At 39.8% G+C, this 19,056-nt stretch overlaps 1 protein-coding gene across 1 annotated transcript in view; it reads right to left on the bottom strand.

The window, feature by feature from the left end:
* Nucleotides 1-1,519: 1,519 nt before the first annotated feature.
* Nucleotides 1,520-19,056, bottom strand: part of ARHGEF28 (Rho guanine nucleotide exchange factor 28) — a 105,818-nt gene continuing 88,281 nt past the window's right edge. The window contains 3 exon segments of the mRNA XM_062513955.1: nt 1,520-1,680; nt 18,383-18,419; nt 18,421-18,686. Of these exon segments, the coding sequence (XP_062369939.1) occupies nt 1,520-1,680; nt 18,383-18,419; nt 18,421-18,686 (464 nt within the window).

The raw sequence follows: 19,056 nt of genomic DNA, 5'->3' as shown, positions 1-19,056 counted from the left end.
AATACAGCTGAGAATCACGTCCTGCTCATCATGCCAGGTGCTCAGTTCTTTGCCCAGTATACCAACTGATCAACTACTCTGGAGTTCAGCAACACATAGCTCAGAAGGCTCTGCTTTCGGGTAGTCCCCATAGCACCCAAGTCCCTGGAAGAGAATCCTTCTCAGTCAGGAGACCCTTGTTGACAAATGCACACACCTAAAACTCTGCGCCCTACGAAAGATATTGCACAACACAAAGCTTAGGATAAAATGGAAACTTTCGGCACCTGGGGCTTACCCAGACAAATGGGTGGGAGCAACCCTGCGCTCCTCTGCTCCTTGAGCTGGGCAGCCAAGATGTGAGATGTGAGGCAGCCCTGATTCAGGAGCTGTGCAGCTGCATTCCTGCTGCACCTCTGCCAATGCCATCAGTCACGCTAAGCAGCGATAAGCACATCCTTGGTTTTCCCAGGTGAAATACATAGCTTTGGCTATGCTGGACTAGGAACACACATCTAGAGCAGAGCTCAGTACAAAGAAGGTCTGGACACCTTTTTTTCCCCTCCCATTTTCTGATTTCTTTGGAGGATCTCACAGTGAATCAAAGCCAGTTTTGCAGAAATGCACAGAACATTTATTCAGCTTGACAGAAGTGTACAAATTTTTCAAAAAGACAAAAAGGCACAAAAAGGCACAAAGCAGGTTTCTTACTGCCTTACACACAGAGAATCCCATGAATGTGAAAGCAGAAAGCTGTCTGACTCCTACACAGGGAAGCGGTGCAGTTTCAGAAGAGTTCAGTTAACTGGAGCCTGCTATTTATCCCCCTTTTTTTCTTTTTGACCAGTGAGATGGTTTCATCTGGTAAATTTTAATGTGTAAGGACACTTACTGAAATGAGGAACAGTTATAATACAATAACTGATTTAGTGCATCTCTGCACAGAAACTGGCAGTAGTATCAAAATGATAATCGGCTTTGGGACATGAAAAAACACAACTTTGCAATTATGCTCAGACCATAAAAGAAATCCCCTTCTGAGCAGTTCCTGAGCTAGAATAGAAGGAAAATGAGCCAACAGCTAAGGGTATATAGCACATTTCAGTAAAGACTAGAGTCATCATTCTTACACTGCTGTCTTCTCATGTTATATCACAACTGTTAGAAGGTTACTGATACACACTCTGAAATCTCAAGCAGCAGACCCACCTCTCTTAGCTAATCCTTGTAAAAAGAGGACTCAAGAAAATCAATACAAGCTTTCTCAGTCCTTGGTGGCATCTTTACAATTTCAAAATGTTTTCTCCCCTGCTACTCATTGCTTCTTGCAAAGCATTTGAAATAATATCATAAATTAAAGATTATAGAGGAAATGCTTTCAAAATAACTTACTTGCTGTATTTATCATGGGGAAAATTTTGCATTTACTATTAAATATTACCCTTAAAGACAGATGGTCATGCAGAGAACAACTACAGAAATTTAGAAAAGCAAACACAGTTATCTTTCCATAGTGCCACGGAGATTAGAAAACAAGTTATCAGTGGTAAACAATCTTTTCCTCTACTCTGGCTCCATCTTCTGCATTCTGAAGGCTCTCAGGCTGGTGGTTCAGCAGCAGTTCTTCTACCTGTGGTGACTGGATGGATCCCTGGTTTGGAATGCTTTTCTGGGGACCCTGGGTCTGTGATGTATTCAGATCTGTAACACACAAGAGAAGGACATCTGACAATGCATTTTCTGCCATGCCCATGCCATCAAAAAGAACAAAATTTGACTTTTTCATTAGCACCATTTTCTAGTTTACTGTTATCTGTCTAAAAATGAAAACACCACTCTAGAACAAATTATACTACAGTCTGGTGAGAGGTACCTTACCCAGAGTTAGTGAAATCTATTCAACTACTACTACTACTACTAGTAGTAGTAGTAATAATAATAATGATGATACATATGTAGCCATACTTTATTAAACAGACACACAATAATGGAAATACATAAATGAGGTCAAAATTGAGCCAGAGGGAAACACACAGCATATGAGTACCTTTGTTAGTAATAATACAGTTATAACATTAATACAATTTTCATCATTACACAGAATTTTATCTGTAAGCCTTCCTTTTATGGATTCAAAAGAATTAAGTGAACCAAGTTAAAAGTTTACATGGCTGACACTTGCATTCAGTTTTTTCTATCGAGTTTACTTGTGCTTATTTGCAGAAACTACCTACTCTATTCTGTCTTAATCCTTTCGGTGTGACACGGAGAGAAACACTTGCATCCAAACACTAGAACATTATTTCACAAGGACCTTGTTATCTTTCCAATTTTCTCCCACAAATGCAGAGAATCAGATACTTGTTTCCCAGCATTGACAATGAACACTTCTACGATGATCCATGTATAGCTTAAAAAACCAAACAACATGACTACGGTTGGGTTTTATCCCTAGTCAGCATTCTGGAGCACTTTGGGCCCTCAGCAGCTGTGTCTCAGTAGATGGCTTTTCTACATCTGTATTTCTTCAAAGCAACTTCACCATAAAAACAAGCTGCCTGCATAACAAAGAATGTGTATCCTTATACATAGCAATGAAAAAGATCTGTAATGGATATGCTGCAATGCTATTCACTGTAATCTTAGCCTGACCAACTTTTCTATTATGTCAGGAAGGTTAAATTTTCATTATTCTTTCTCAAAAAAGGACTGAAGAAAGAAAGGGAGCTTGGAACTCCTCATACAGCATGGTAATGCCAGAAGAATGCAAACCAAGAACTGGGGTTCTTTGAGCCTTCATCATTCATGCAGAGCTGAAAAGACATTTCATACTAGCTCTGGTCCCTAGTTCTCACATGCATGTGGAACAGAAATTTATTATGAAGGATCTATTTGGGTTTTTATACACCATGTCATTTAACTGGTTCATAATGACACCTGCCCACATTTGGCATTCCTCAAATACATGTGACTTTCACCAGTCCTGTTCACTGAGGCAGGAGTTCAAGGCAAAACAAGCTTGCTGGCACCCTGAAAACCTAGGCTCTCAGGCTGCTTCCTGGCATGGGGTGTGGAGCACTGTGGGATGACTATGCAATGGGCATGTGGGAGCACACCATATCACAGCCTGTGCCTTCAGCATCTTCTCCTCTTTGGTATTCACACAGCTGGGGGGAGCAAACAGGCTTTGGGGTTGTAGCTCCCAGCATAAGCCACATACATCTTACTCTTGCTGCCAAGATGCGGGGTCAATGGCAAGAACAAGGCATTTATAAACAAGCTTAGTCATAGTGGAATGACACAGAATGCTACAAAAATTAGTCTTCAATTGTCTTTCTTTTACTGTTTATACTGGATTAATATTTAGTCTTGATAAAAATCCAGAGTAAGTCTTGACTGCAAGTGAATTATGTGTAATATGACTCCCTAAGTAATATGACTCCCAATATGACTCCTTGACTCCCTAAGTTAGTGAAACAGTTCTGATTCTTTGAAGATGGTGTCTGTATTAATTTCTTTTTGATGGTCATATTAGAGAGATTGCAATGTGCAGCCCACAGAAGAAAGCAAAAATATGTCTGCTTGTCCTTATGAAAACTGGATACATTTGGTTTGTTTATTTATTAAAAAGAGCCCTACTAGCAGAAGTTCCTCAACTTCTAAACACTCACATTTTGAGGTAACTTTACCTACATTAATATTCCTTTTAAGTCCTGTAAGTCTATTGACATTAACCAAGTTATGTGTATAAGAATACCAGGGAGTAAACATTTATTTGAAAGATTTGTTTCCAAAGTTTATGAAGTACATAATTTGAGAAGCCTAATTACAAATTTGAAAATGCACATAAAAGAAAGAAGAACACCTTACACCTTACATTTATTTTCCATCATCAAAACTAAACTAGTAATTGCTTCACCAATTAAAACAGTAGCTGTTTCCAAATGATTTCTCAATATAACTAACTGTCAAAACTATAAGTATCAGAGCTGAGCAGTGGAAACTATCAGCATTCTGGAAAAATAAATCAAATCCTGTCACTATCAAAATAAATGATTTCTAGCTAGTTTAGCTGCCTTTTTTTTTTTTCCCCCCGGAATACTTTGCATCTGGAAAACCTGAACAGCAGGAGAGCACCCAGGATGTAAGAGCACACCTGTTGCTGGGGCGGTGACTGGCTTCAGGCTGGAAAGTTTGTGCTTAATCTAACTGAAGAGGGAAGGGGCTGGTTTTGGATGCACTTCAGGTGGCACTCAACACAGACTCTGCCAAACAGAAGCACAATGTGTCATCAAGGACAACACACTCAGCCTGCCATCGGGGAGGGTGGCTGCTGTCTCTCTGCCCAGTGCCTTGCTGGAAGCAGCTGAGCCAGGAGGCCAGCTGGTATCACAGGCAGAGAAGCGTGACATGCCCCCAGAGTAGATGCATGTGAAGTGTGGAAGTAGTGCTAGAAATAGTAATAACAGAGTTTTAGGTGAAGGAAGAGTGGGAAAAGTGGACGGAACTGCCAGTCAGCTTTGATTCTTATAATGTAGAACAGTGACAGCAGCCAAGAAGCCTGCCCTGAGCTCTGTGGTACAGCATGGGGAAACTGAGTTGCCCTTGTCACCAAGCAGGAGAAAGGTGGGAGAAATCTTATTTTTTAAATGCTTTCCCCAAACAAGGAGAAAACTTTGGAAATCAGACTTGAAAACATCAGCTGCTGTTTACTGGAAAACTCTGAGAGCTGAGGATACTTAAAAATAAAAAAGGAAAACAATTATTTGTGCAAGCAGCAAGGCAAAGGGCCTGCTACCAGAAAGTGACATCCAAGAACCTCTCCCTTGCTCCCCTGACAGCTGGGACACCCGTGGAGCTCCAAAGTCCCTCTCCAGGCCCATTCTTTGTTGCACTGAGGCAAACATCAAAATTCACTATGGACCAAGAGTCAGACAAGTACAGACCATTGGTCTTTTATGAACATCCTTCAATATGATTGGAATTCACCTGCCAACATCAGCTATAAAATGAGTTCTGTGCTATCCCCTTTGTTTAAATCCAGCATTTACTGATCCTTTTCTCTGCTCCCCTTCAAGCTACGGACAGATGTTCTCTCTGGCAGGCTGTGTTTGGCTCAACAGCGCGCCCAGCAGACCAGCGCCCACATCACCAGCACCCGGCAAAAGCTGGGTACACCCCCTGCCTACACCCTTCCTCCCCGAGCTGGGCTCTGCCGGCTGCCTTGCTCCCACACCCTCTCAGACAGGACAAACAAAAGGACTGTACCTGCCATAGCCATCCCCTTGGTCATTTACACCGTTTTTCTTTCTAGTCAGATAAACGCAGAAAATACTGACTATTTCCAAAGCTTTAACAAAACTCAGCTGTAGCTCAGATCCTTCCACAATCTAATCTTGACACAGCTTCCTGCTCCCTCCCACTTCTACACCAGCCAAGAGCTGTCAGCATCTCTCTGCACCCTGAACCCCAGAATTTATATGCAAACCCCCTTTACATGTTTCTCACTTACTAAAAGTATATTTCTCCTACAATATTCCAGGTTAACTCTTTCCAAAGAACAAGCCAGATCCGCAGCTGCATCATGGATACCCCAGATAAAAGTGACAGCAGACCAGAGAAATCCACTCTTTCAAAGTCGCGTTGTTCAAACACCTAAGGCAAAAAAGGGTGTGCTTGAGGCTGGTGACCTAATATTAGGTAATCTGTGACAGCATTTCAGCCTTTTGGGGACCTGTAGCCTGTGCCACACCTGTTATTAAATAGTATTAAATACTCCTAAAGTATAGCTTTTACTTCTTTTAATCTCAGCTGAGACCATTTCATTAAATAAAGAAACTCCAGGTATTCCCAGCAGTCTTCCCCAAAAATGTTTGCAAAAGGAGTTAGAAGCTGTTTCTAACAAATTCTGGATCCAATCACAAGTTGTCTCATTCACACAGACACTACTATCTCGTTAAAATTCAACACTAAAAACAAATTCAATTTTTTCCCCATTTTCCTTGAGTTTAGGTCTGGTTCCATGGGGACAAGCATCAGGAAACTGCAGAGAGGCACTCTACTCTTTCCATACTGTTTTAGACCACCTCAGTAACAGCAATGGCAGATGGCAGGCCTGTCGTATGTGGGATCACTTCTCAAGGGAGTTTATAAGGGGACCTCAGTTTTCCAAACAGGGTCTGGGTCCAAACTCTGAGAAATGACAGCTCCTGGCTGAAAACATGGTACTGTCGTATGGGAAATGAAAGGGGAAAATGTAGCATTCTCTGTCCTGACTACCCTGCCTTTTCCACAGCACTAAGACACACAGGATTAGTAGTGTCTCACAAACTGCTGACAAGGTGAAGGACAAAGGAATGGTATTTGCATGAATCTGAAATCAATACATATAAAAACAAACACAGCCCAAGTACCTGAGGGGGGAAGGGGGGGGCCCCGAGGGATACAAAAGCCAAGTAAACAACTCATTAGTCACACTGATTCTCACCTCCTCTCTGTTGTCATAGGATGTAAGCACTTCCACATCAAAAAAATGCCATAGATTTTCTCCTTCACCCCCTTCACCCCTCCTCCCTCTCCCTCCGGATCAGAGCTCTTGATGTTAAGGCTGGCGTGCCCACACTGAAGATTATGGAAAGGACAGGAGAACCAAGGCACTAAGAAACACTCCAGGCAAAAAAACCTCTCAGGTCTCTCTGTTTTGAACAGAAAGCCCTTAGTGTTCCTCCTTCAGCTGTGACCCTGGTTTCACAGCATCGTAGGATAATTGAAGTAGGAAGTGATCTCAGAAGGCCTCAGATTCAAACTCCCCCTCAAAACCGGGTTAGCTTTGAGATCAGGCCAGGCTGAATAGTTTTTAACTTCTCAGTCCTTTCTAAAAAGGAAGAACAAACTAAAAAAGCTTAAAAAAACAAAACAACAAAAAAAACCACCAAAACATGCACACACACACACCAAAAAAAAAAAAAAAAAAAAGGCCAGGGGAAAAAAAAACAACAAGAAAAGATTAAAAAAGAAAAGCCAGGAAGGAGAAAAATAAAAGTGTGTGTGGGGGTGGGAGGAACACACCACATGGATTTTGCAGACAATTACAGTGCGGTGACTGTACGAGATCTGTCACATCGACCCTCTTTACAAAATAAAACTGATAAATGAAGAGCAATTTATGCCACTTTTAGCAACAAATATGTTGAAGAGTCACTAAAGCACTAACCTTCTGAAATAATAAACACAATTAGATTTCAGTTTGTAATGTACTTACAACAACTGGTACCAAGTTCATTTGGACTGACAGCTGACACATCAGCTTCAGACCACAGCGATTTGAAATGGCAGAGCTGCTCTATTTAATCCCCACACTGGCACTCATGCATAATGCAAAGCACAAGTAGCCACCTAAAAACCAGTGCTAAGTCTACCAGGTCTGGGATATTCAAAGGAATTCAAGGGTAACAGGCTCTCATTTGCCATCACAGTTCAACAGCAGCCTAACTCCCATGAGCTCCACTGAAAAACCCACTGGCAAATCCCAGGGCACCTTTTTGTCTCTAATAATACTCCCAATGGTTTCCATGCAGATTCATTAGCAACAGACAGCCGATTCCCCAGGGAACTCCCAAGAACCTCCACCTCTCTCCTTTTCCTCACCATGATAGGTGCCATGACAAGTTTTGATTGCTTTTTTTAAAGCCTACTAGACTTTTCCAAATGGCAATGGATTTGCTATACTGCAGGTTCTGTTGTTTACAGCTGGTGAAAGAAAGGGAGCACCATGCAGTGGTACTGGGTACCTGGAACACCAGGGCATCACCCTGGAACAACCAAGATGTTGCTGCTACCACTTCAGAACAGAACACTTGCTATAGAAAAGTCATGTATAAGCCTTGAAGATTTGAGGACAAACCCCAGCAGTTTCACTAGCAGTTGAGATCCCACACACCATCAACAAACTAAGCCCTTCACAGCTCAACAAAGCTGATTTCACAGCAGGAACTGAATTTGGTAATGGGTCTCAAAAAAACACTGGGAAAAAATATTTTTCCTAAAGCTACCAAGGAAAGAGGCACCTAATCCATTTCCCAGCTGACTGAGGAAGGTAAGAAATTCAGTCTGGGAATTGTAATGCTGTTATTTACTTTTGGCCAGCCCAACCCTATGAAAAAGCAGCCACTGCATTTCTTAGGCAAACAACCACCTTCATGAATAAGAGACCTTTACACAAAAAGCAGATGAGGAATTATTTCAGAAGAGATCCTACATCAATTAGTTTTAGCACCTTTTGGTGCATTTTTTGTTACAGAGAACAGAAGGAATTCAAAGTCTATGATGAATAAAGTCTATACCTCATAACATAACCCTTCTCTACATCTGTATGCTGGACTTTTAATCATGGTAAAATTACTGGGATTGCCATTATTCTGCATGTTTCTGCTCTTTGTGCAGATGCTGTCTTAGGTAAAATAATGCAGTTCCGTTTTCTGGTTTTGCCTTGTAAGTCTTCAGAGAAGTTTGGTCTAGACAATTTGGATCTAATTCTTGGCACAAGAAACACAAAATACACATTTATTCCACTGAAATATCATTTATCAAAAAGTTCCAACTCATACTCCAGGTTTTGGAGTAATGCAATGATGCAGTCATTTTTCTTTTATTAAGACCCAGTAAATATACTAACACTGGGATTTACCAAAAAAAGATTCTAAAACTAGCTCAAGCTCAGATACTGACAGTGTCACTTTGACACCATATTCAAAGCATGCTGATTAAAATTGATTCGGTTGATTAAAATTTTAGCCTAGTATCATGGTTATCAGTTGTATTGGTTTTCAAAGCACATGGGTTTTAAGCTATTTTTGGCATGCTGTTTTTCTAATGCATATCAATAAGAGAGACTTAAAAATAGGTCTGACTTGAAATCATAATTTGTGCATTAAATACCCACAGTCTCACCTTGACAGGGCAGACTGCCTGACAGCTGTCTGCTTCTGCTTAATATTAATTTATTTAAGCATGAATTCCCTATTAAATTGTCTTTGTGCTAGCTTTGAAGCTTTAGATGGTCAATTACAGACAAACACGTGGTCTGACAGGTATTCTGCTAACAATGAACACATGTTTTATTGACCTACTTCTTTTCCAGCTCATTAAACACAGCTGCACTCAAATGATCAAGAGGAAAGAGCTATAAAGCCCCAAGAACACTCCTCCTACTCAGGATCATAAGGAACGTGACCAGCTGCCGCCGCGGGGCCACCGCCCCACCCAGGGCAGCAGCACACCCACACAGAGCACCTCTCCAGGGGGAGACAACAGTGCTGGGGAAGCATAGGAAATCCCCACATCCTCCTCTTTCAGGTGTCCAATGCGGGCGTGAACAAAGCGGGCTGCAACCATTTCCTCCTAGCCCATTATCTGCTGAAGTCATTTGGCCAGCAGGCTGAAGCCAAAACCAACTGCCAGCAGTAAGGAACACTCCTGCTTGAATGTTCGATGGAGAAACAAACCCCATAAAGTTACAGACCCAAACAGCACTTCCAAGGACTCAAGGGACAATGAACCAGCTTCCCTTTCTGCTGTCAGCCAGCACATCCCCACACTTCCCTCACCCACTGTCCCAATTCGAACCGTGAAGATAGAACACTGCAGTGAGGCTTTATCTCCTTCCCTCCAGAAAAAGGAAAAAAAGAAAAAAAAGGAAAAAAAAGGAGAGAGAGAGAAACAGCTAGCGTTAACCCTGAAGAAACAGTCTCTGGAACATGAAGTCATTCCCTTTGAAACAAAAGGGGACATTTACACATCAAACTCTTCTTCTGAGCTGTTACCACAGACAGATGTTAGTGTGCTGATTAGCTATGCCTCATATTTTATCGTTGCTCTTTGATTGTGGGTTGTTTTGGTTTTTGCTTTTTCTTCATTTTGAAATAAACATAAAATCAAAGACCTTGGCAAAAAATCAGCTTAGTTCCCAGCATTTGGCCAGTCTTTCAGGTGCAACATAAAGAAGTGTGCTCTGGACTTTGGCAAACTATTTCTTGAGTAGCAGAAGGGCACAGGTTTGTTACAAAAGCCAAAAGGGGGAGGTAATTTATAAAACACTCAAGTCTCCTCCTAAGCACTTTAGTTTTATACGGCAGTTTCCCAACAACAGACCAGATCCACCACTTCTTACTCATAAAAGCTGACGAGATCAAAACTCAAAGAGACCAGCGTAAGAACACTAAGTCAATATATAGAATTGCTGCTGAAGAAAAAAAGCAGGAAAAGCACCTGCTCCAAATCAATTGCATGCTAATCTTACCCTCTCATAGAAGCTGCTGTTGTTGATTAATACAGAAAAAAATATGGACATTACTAAAAGAGTGAACATCTGAGAGATGCCTCTTACTCATAGTCACAGAGATACTTATTCTCTCCCGAGCTCAAAACTGAGGGAAACATTCACTAATTTTTAATTGTGCATTGAGTATTATCACAGCCATTTTTATTCATTTTTACAGGAAGTATATGCCCTCATGTTTTCTTCTTGGAATCCTTGGAAAAATCAAGAAAAAACTAGAAAATTGCACATTCCCCAAATTTTGCATTGTAAGTTTAGGAATTTTCAGTGTGATTGAATATTTTGAAATTAATACCCATTTTAACTGTTTGCTAAAAGCTCTATGAAAATGCAACTGCTGTGGAAACAGTCTGCATAAAAGGTAAAGGAAAAATTGTACATCAAAGCCATAAACCCCCACAATAAAATAATCATGTGCATCCATCCCTCCAGTCAAGTGCTTTCCATGAGTGCATGGAGAGCGCTTGGATCCACTTTCCTCACTTCTGCTCCCACTTCTCCCTTGTATGAGTAACACTGATCATACCCTTACGCTCAAATTCATCACCTCCTCCTTTTACATCACCTTTACTACAAGTTATAAAACACCTGCCTGTATTCATTTTCACTTTCAGCTCTAAACTGCTTGTGTTTAATGCAGGAGCCTTCCTCAGACCTTCATCCCCTGCCCAGTGGCACTGTGCTTTAATGACAAGTTGCTCTGCATGGAATACAGCTTCCCTGCAGTTTTTCTGTCAGCAACAATTAGCCTTCAATTTTCAAGTTCAATTAATAAAGACAAAAAACCCCAATCTCTTCATCCTTTCCAAATACCCTGCTTTCCCTGCCTGTCACATATTTTTTTATCATAGAATATATTCAATGACTTTTAAAGTACATGGGTTGATTTTTCTTCAACAGACCCTGAACAAATACAGAAAAATCATATATATTTTTTGTCATTTATGATCCAGTTCTAGATTGGACTTCTGAGGAACACTCAAGGAATCTCAGCAGGTGACTGTTGAGTCTTCCTATTTGATTAAACTATAACCACTTCCACGCCAACACCAAGGTTCCTCTTCTCTATTGCCCCACTAAAAATTTACACCCAAAAGAAAGTTTTCTACAGCATATGACAGTGGGGAACAAGACAATCCATGAAATCTCCTCTAACAGCTTGACAACAGCCAATGAAATTTATTATAAGGCAGTTGGGCACTCCTGTGATGAATACCAGCAGAAGACAGACAATCTTCCCCAATGTCTTAATAAATATTTAACAGCAGATGATGCTGAGGAGTTTCATATTACTAACACTTCATTATTTTTACACAACATGCTACAGGCCATTTCTTGGAATATGTAAAGTATTATACTAAATAATTAAAATGAGACTGTACTTTTCAAAATAAGCCAGACAGATACACTTGGTGATTCAACTACAAGGTTTTTCAGGGTGTGTTTGCATATTCAATATCTTGCAAAATTTGATCATTCATAAACAGCTTCTCCTGGCTATTAGGATGAATTACTTATTTACACTAGTGCATCTATTTCAGGCTCTAACTTCATTACAAAATATATACAAAATATTTTAATGTGCAAAAGCAGGGCACTGCAGTCAGGTCTCCACCCACAGAAAGCATTTCCCAAGGAAAACAAAGACCTCCCAAGGAATCTTCTTGGCATCAAACAACCAGCAAGGCTGTTGTTTTGTGGCCCTTTTCCTGGGAGATCACCTCTTTCTCTGCAGTCTTGCTATCCAAGTCATATCTCTGCACATCCCTGCGTTGGAGCACAGGATCCAACTCACTATAAATCAGCTGTCTGGCTAAAAACCCCTCTGCCCATGGTTTTCTGCTTTGAAATGTTCTCCTTTCATCCCTCTACTTCCCTGAAACCTCTACCTACTGGAAAAACCCAATCTAAGTAAAGAATAAATCTGCATATAAGGGTGATCATCCACACAATTTCAATTTCCTTGACACAACTAGTTCCACTGACTCCATAAACTACTACACTGAAGTTGGTGAAACCATAAGTGCGTCATTTTCTCAAAAATGAGAAAGATTCAGCCATCATCCTGTTCCTGTTTATTAAGTCTGCAGTCAATGAGAGCCTGAATTTGGTGTGCAGATTTACACCAACACCAGCCTCAAAAGACAGAGGCAGGCAATCTCTTTTAAACCATTCATAACCTTAAAGATGTGTGCTCTTTTGAACTTCCCTCCACAAATGAATGAACTCTAACGGAGAAGATAATAGAAAGAATAAAATGAGGCAGGCATTAGACAGGATAGACATTACTTACATTAATGTACAAAATAAAACCAGAATATCATTAGCTACCTTAATTAAAGGGTTATGTTATAGTGCTGCATTTACTGTGGTTATTTTCAGAAATGACTGAAGTGTTTTGAGATGAGAAAAATCAACAGAACAGAACAACAAAATCTGACAGCTAGAGAGGTGAAAAGCAAGTGTTACTCAAAATATACTAATTGTACATGACATCTAATGATATATTTTTCACTTCAGTATCACACTGACATGTGATTTAATCCATTTGGCCATTTGCTTTAAATGAACAGCAGCATTATTCCCAAGTGGGAAAAAAAATACTTCCTCTGATTCATTTCCACCAAGTATCTCAGAGACACAGAACTCTTTCAGCAGAGCAAGAAAATCAGTATTTTGTGGTATGCAGAAGAGGCAAATTTGCTCTTGTCTGTCACAGAGTCAAAAGTACGAGATTAATTGTTCTAATAAAACAATGAGATACTGAACTTGGAAGATGCTGGTGCTGATGTTACTCAACTTCATATTCTTAATATATTTCCATTTAATTTTATTCTCATTATAACTTACACTGAGCACTGGGCTGTGCTTACCTATGTAGCCATCCATGCTAAGAGTAGTAGGGGTATGTTGAACACAGAAAAATCAATTTGGAATTGTTCTCAATGTGGTATCTACTCTATTTAAAAAGACAAAAAATTTAAAGAAGCACAAAATATCACACCTGCTCAGGAGGCTCCCTGACAAACTGGGAGTTCCATGGGTCATATCATCCTTTGCTTTTTAGAAATTTTCATCTTCCCGAGTGAAGAAAAAACAGAAAGGACTTGCTTACTGTATGGGACAGTGAAAAAAATGGCACTATTAGAAATATTATTAGACATACCAAAATAATAGGTTGAAACATATCTTCATATGCAATTCAGCAGGTGGTAAGAGAGTGGCCTGTCACTGACTCCAAAGGATGCTGTTATAAAGTGTGTGATCTATAGGACACACTTACATTCCAGCTCAGAAAAATCACATGTAGTCAGAAGGAGTTCTTTCAGCAACAATAATATGAAAATCAACTCACAGTGATCACATATGTGGAAATGTGGTGACTTTTTTGGGGGTGTTGCTAATCATTATTTACCAGGTTCCAAGTGATGAAAGCAATCTTACTCAACAAATCTTCGACATGGGATCCCACCTCCAGCACTGGCAGCAGTAGCTCTGCTATCTGAATAAGGCTCTGAGTTACTGAGATGTGATCCTTGCCAAAATCCAGTCTTGAGACGGAAGCATAGACAAACAGACTGAACCAGTTGAGGTGGCTTTTTAACACCATAGTGCAAAGCATTTTTCACCTGCTTTTTATCACATTTGCATCAGTTTTACATTGTATATCTCTCCTGACTGCAACAAGTTCACCTTAGCACAATTACGAGAAAAGAGCCAGGACTACTGTTCTCAACCTCCCTGATGCAAACATAGAGCAGGTAGTTTTATGCAATTTCATTAGGCCACAACTTATGTTAGTTAAGGTGGCCTTAGTGGTGGTTTAACTCCAGCCAAAAACCAAGCCCCATACAGCCCCTTGCTCACTCACCTACTGAAAAGACTGGGGAGAAAATCAGAAGGGGATCAGAAGGGGATCAGCGAAGGCTGTGAACACAAGCAAAACAACCCAAGGAATTAATTCAGTGCTTCCCATGGGCAGGCAGGTGTTCAGCCAGCTCCAGGAGAGCCAGGCCCCACCATCCCCAGCTGACTTGGTTACTTGGGAAGACAAATGACATCTCCACAAATGTCCCCCTCTTTCCTGCTTCTTTCCCCCACTTTATACACTGAGTTTGGTGCCACATGGTCTGGAATATCCCTTTGGTCAGTTTGGGTCACCTGTCCTGGCTCTCTCTCCTCCCAAGCACCCCCAGTCCCCTCACCAGTGTGGCAGTACCAAAAGCAGAACAGACTTTGTCTCTGTGCAAGCCCTGCTCAGCAATAACAAAAACATCTCTGTATTACCAACCCTGTGTTCAGCACAAATACAAAACACTGCCCCAAACTAGCAGCTGTGAGGAAAGTTAACCCTACATTAGACAAAAAATGCACTGTTCTAAATGCCATCTAAATTAACAAAGGGAAACCAAAGGAAATTAATCTGATATACAGTTTTAAGAACAGGTTCAACAAAGTAATTATAATTAGCGTAATCCACCTTAAGGAATAGGAAGGGTATTTCATATAAACTATAAGGAATTACAGGATGTTGCACATTGTTTCTGGAATTTTTGGTTTGTCTGTTGCAAATTAAATATTCTACATCTCTAGAAACCACTTACTTTGATGAAAGCCACTCTAAATTTTTTTTCCAAAATCAAACTAATTTGCTTATATGCATATATGTACAAACTTCTGTCCTTCATAAAAAGATTTATATAGAGCCCTATTTTTGTTCCTTGGGTTTGCATCTGGCTGTTTATGAACAGGCTTTTCTATGCTCCCCCCAAAGATTTAAACTGTTTTTCACTGCATCACATGTATAGATCCTTCATACTAAATGTCTGAGGTAAAATTTTCCCACATTCAAGTTTCAGTGGTTTTCCAGATCTATCACTTTTCAATTCTATTTTTATGGATACGTCTGAATAAATGTGGTTAAGGTAGCAGCAGCAGCAAACAATGCTGTTTGCTTCAAAGCTTAAAAAGAATTTAAATTGCATTGATTTCTGAAATCAAAGAGGTGAATCCATAGGTAAATCCTTAGGCATTACTTTGACTTGTGAACCTGACATGTCAATTAAATGCAAGACTAATTTATTCAATTCTCAGTCTAGCCTGACACAAAACCTATACTTCCCCTCCTTCCTAATTAGCCAAAGTACTTGCTTCTTTCATGTAGGTAATTTCATCACCATTACTGTAAAGCATTAACACATTTTTCTTTCAATCATATTTTCCTCCTGTTGACTGACACACCTTTTCTACTGAGGTTACTTATGCCAGTTTCAGTTTTGTGGGAACTTGCCTGAAGGTCTTCACTAAAGTTCCCTCCCATACACATAAAACAATGATATATAATCATGATGTTAGCTATGTGATGTGATCTATGTCTTACCTTAGGAAATATGAATGGAAAATTATGCACTGGAGTAATGTAGCCCTTTTCATTTCTGTATATTTACAAAGCTTAATTGAATAATTCTTAATATATGGTACAATACAGTGTGATTAACTCCTTGGAAATTACCTTAGATGGTGCTACTCTTTAAATAATTTAAGGGGGTTTTTTTTGGTAGAGCAGGCTTTTTACAAAATGCCTAATAATTCTGGGAAAGTTAATCAAACCCAAGAAATTCCTTTTGTATACACACAGAACTTCGACTATATGTTAGGTCTCGCCCTGTATGTATGTGGTACATGGCTATAAGCAGTAAACCATACTCAGTATTTGTTTCTTAGTTCTATGTTAACTAATTATTTAAGGATATTTTTTGAAATATGATTATGAGACTTTATACAAAAAGCTAGTTGGAAAATGCATCAGAATGCCACGAAATATTCATCCACATGAAAATACTGAAGATTTCAACTAACTTTTAAGTTCTTTCCCTCATTGCATTTAAGTTTTCCTTCAAGGTGACTGGACTGTATCCTGCAGAGGTGTCAGAAAGTGGAGGCACAAGGTTGGAGATTTTCTAAAACTCTGCAAAATTCTCTGGCGAAGAAAACATGACAAAAATACTCAATAAAAAGAAAATCAGTTTCCTAGTATGAAATGTTTGCATTGTTCGATTTGATTGACATCACTTAGGAACAAGAGATTTGCATAATTTCCATGTGCAGAGTCCCTTGGGGAAGTTCAGAACTCTTTTCATTCCCCAGTCCCTCCCTGTACAGTGACAGATGCAAGACAGAAGCAAGTCTGAATCACGCAGACTCATGCACTGCATGATCAGAGCATACAATTCTTGTCACCTTCTGAATCAGAAATGCAACCATGGAATATGTCATGTCTCTCTGGGGGGAGGCTTCCAGCCCTGCCCTGCTCCAGCAATGCAGTGGTAGGCTTCACAGCATCATCTGAACCATCACGATGCTGCAAGGATTTGCTTCCCACCTTTGCATAAGGTGTCTTGTGGCACCACCCAGGCAGTAACTGCACATGTTGCCAACACAGAGAGACTTACACTGGCCTCTTGGGCAGGCTCTTTAGCCAGAGCTTATCCCCAAGAGTGCTGGGACTGCCCTGGTGCCCTGTTACCAGGGCAAGATAAGGATGTCTATACAGTATGAGTTTAAAACAGCTGAACACAAAGCTGGTCTGTTGTGTCTTGAGACACACAAGCTCCACAGCTTATCTTAGAATCAGTGCAATTAAACTAGTACAAGCCAGTTTAATTTAAAAAGATGCTCTCATGTGGGCTTAAATGAAAGTATCCTGGTTAGCTTCTATCTATGTTTGCCAGTGCAAGCTAAGCTGCTTTTGATATGTTTAAACCCACATATGTGTTCCTCTTCAAATTTGCATTAGCTTAGCTAACCTATAACTAAAATGACAGCCACAGTCAAACTAGAATAAGTTTCACCAGGCTACTTATTTAGGCACTTTTAGAAATATTAATCTCTTTTAGTATTCAGCGTGGTTTGCTAATTGTGGTGATGTGACTAGCCTGCCCTACCTTTGATAACATGCTATTTTGGCAATCCACATACTAATGACTAGTAAAGCTATACTGGTTCCTTAATCACACATGTAAGACAATTAACCATTGTACCTGTGTATGTTTTCAAATCCTAATTCTCATGCCCACTGGTCTTTGATGTACCTGACCTGCATGAAGCTGGTGTGAGAAGAGAAGTTATTCAGCACTGCCAACTGTAGAAAAATGGGAGCTCAAGCATTGCTGCAGTGTTGACATGCCATGTCTCCTGAAATTACAACTGTTCAGAAAACCCCACCAGATTCTTTGATCTGTTTTGCCAAAAGTGCACAGTTGGCCCCCAAGACTTTTAGTTGTTGTGTTTTTACATCCTGCTTTACAACTCACTAATGAAAGAAGTTAGATCAAAACTAATATTGTGCAAAATGAGACATACACCCCAGACAATTCAGAGTTTGTCATAAGTTTTTAAGACCTTTGAGGAATTTTCAGTGCATTCAGTGCTCAGATAGGCAGCCTCTTCCACTCATTTTGGTAGCCACCATCAGTAACTGCATGCAGCCTACGTATCTTTGGGACTACTAGTTAAGTGCAAGAGTAAAGAAAGTTAATGCAGTAAGAGCTAGTAATGTAACCTATTTCAAAGTTTATATTATTGCTTAGAAGTGATACAATTGTCTATCTACAGATCTCTCAAGATATTTTCATTCCTCAATGAAGAAAGAAACGGGTTTTTGAACACTGATTATCATTCTAAGGCGTTAAATGAAAAGCTGTTCTAACCAGAAATCATAAAGTAATGCACACATATTCTCATTCAGTCAATAAAATGCACTTGAAAAAGAGTGATTTCTGCTCTCAAAAAAGAAGGTCAAAAAGCATTGGGAAAAGACTAAGAGAAAAACACATTCTGAGTACTATTATGCAGAAAAAAAGAAGTTTTGTGGGGCTTTTCAGTAATTTTATACAGTTCTGCTTATTTTCTCACCTATGATCTAAAATCTTGCAAAAAAGCATGCAACTCTTTTATCAGAATCTCTTGCTTCCACCACTACCAAGCTGTCTTTGTTCCTAGGACTGTTCAGCCAGAATGGGGGCTAACTGCCTGTACTACTTCTTAATTGAATAAAGCATTTTTTACCATTATTAAAGGAATCCTTGTTGCTTTTGCAGGAAAAAAGACATCTGCTGGTAAGGACTAATAGATTTCCACAGTGCACTAGTTAATGCTGGCTGACAAGAAGTGTCCATTTTGATGTCCACCTGATTTTCATTAGTCCCTGCTACATCAGAACCTGATATATACATTCCATACACACCATCCTCATAAATAAGAGAAGAATCTGATCTATTAATTCTGCTTAGAGACATACACACTACAGCTTCATTGAAGTATAATGCATTTTCACCATGTAAGTTGTCCAATTGATTATGTCCCATTATTTGCAGAAGAAGAAAAAAAGACAACAAAAAACAAAATAGAGAATTGTATTTTTACCTTTGTCAAGTAAGAGAACCAGAGAATCACAGAGAATGTCAAGTTGGAAGGGACGCATAAGAATCATGGAATCCAATGTCCTGCTTCTCACTATGTAAAACTAAAGTGTATGACTATGAGCATCATCCAGAAGAATCCTTATAACAGTGTGCAGAAAATTAACTGCCAGACAGAATGGGGGTTCATAGCAGTCATCTAATCTGCCAGAAGCTAACCTCAAAACACATTAAATTTGATATGCATTCAGGAATAAACAGCAATAACCTAGCAGATCTGGTCTTAGCTCACCTAAAAAGAAGTAATAACTGAAAAGTAAC

The sequence above is a fragment of the Cinclus cinclus genome, chromosome Z (genome assembly GCF_963662255.1).
Source record: "Cinclus cinclus chromosome Z, bCinCin1.1, whole genome shotgun sequence".
NCBI lineage: Eukaryota > Metazoa > Chordata > Aves > Passeriformes > Cinclidae > Cinclus > Cinclus cinclus.
Note: the sequence above shows the minus strand (reverse complement) of the source record. Positions and strands in the feature narration are given on the sequence as shown.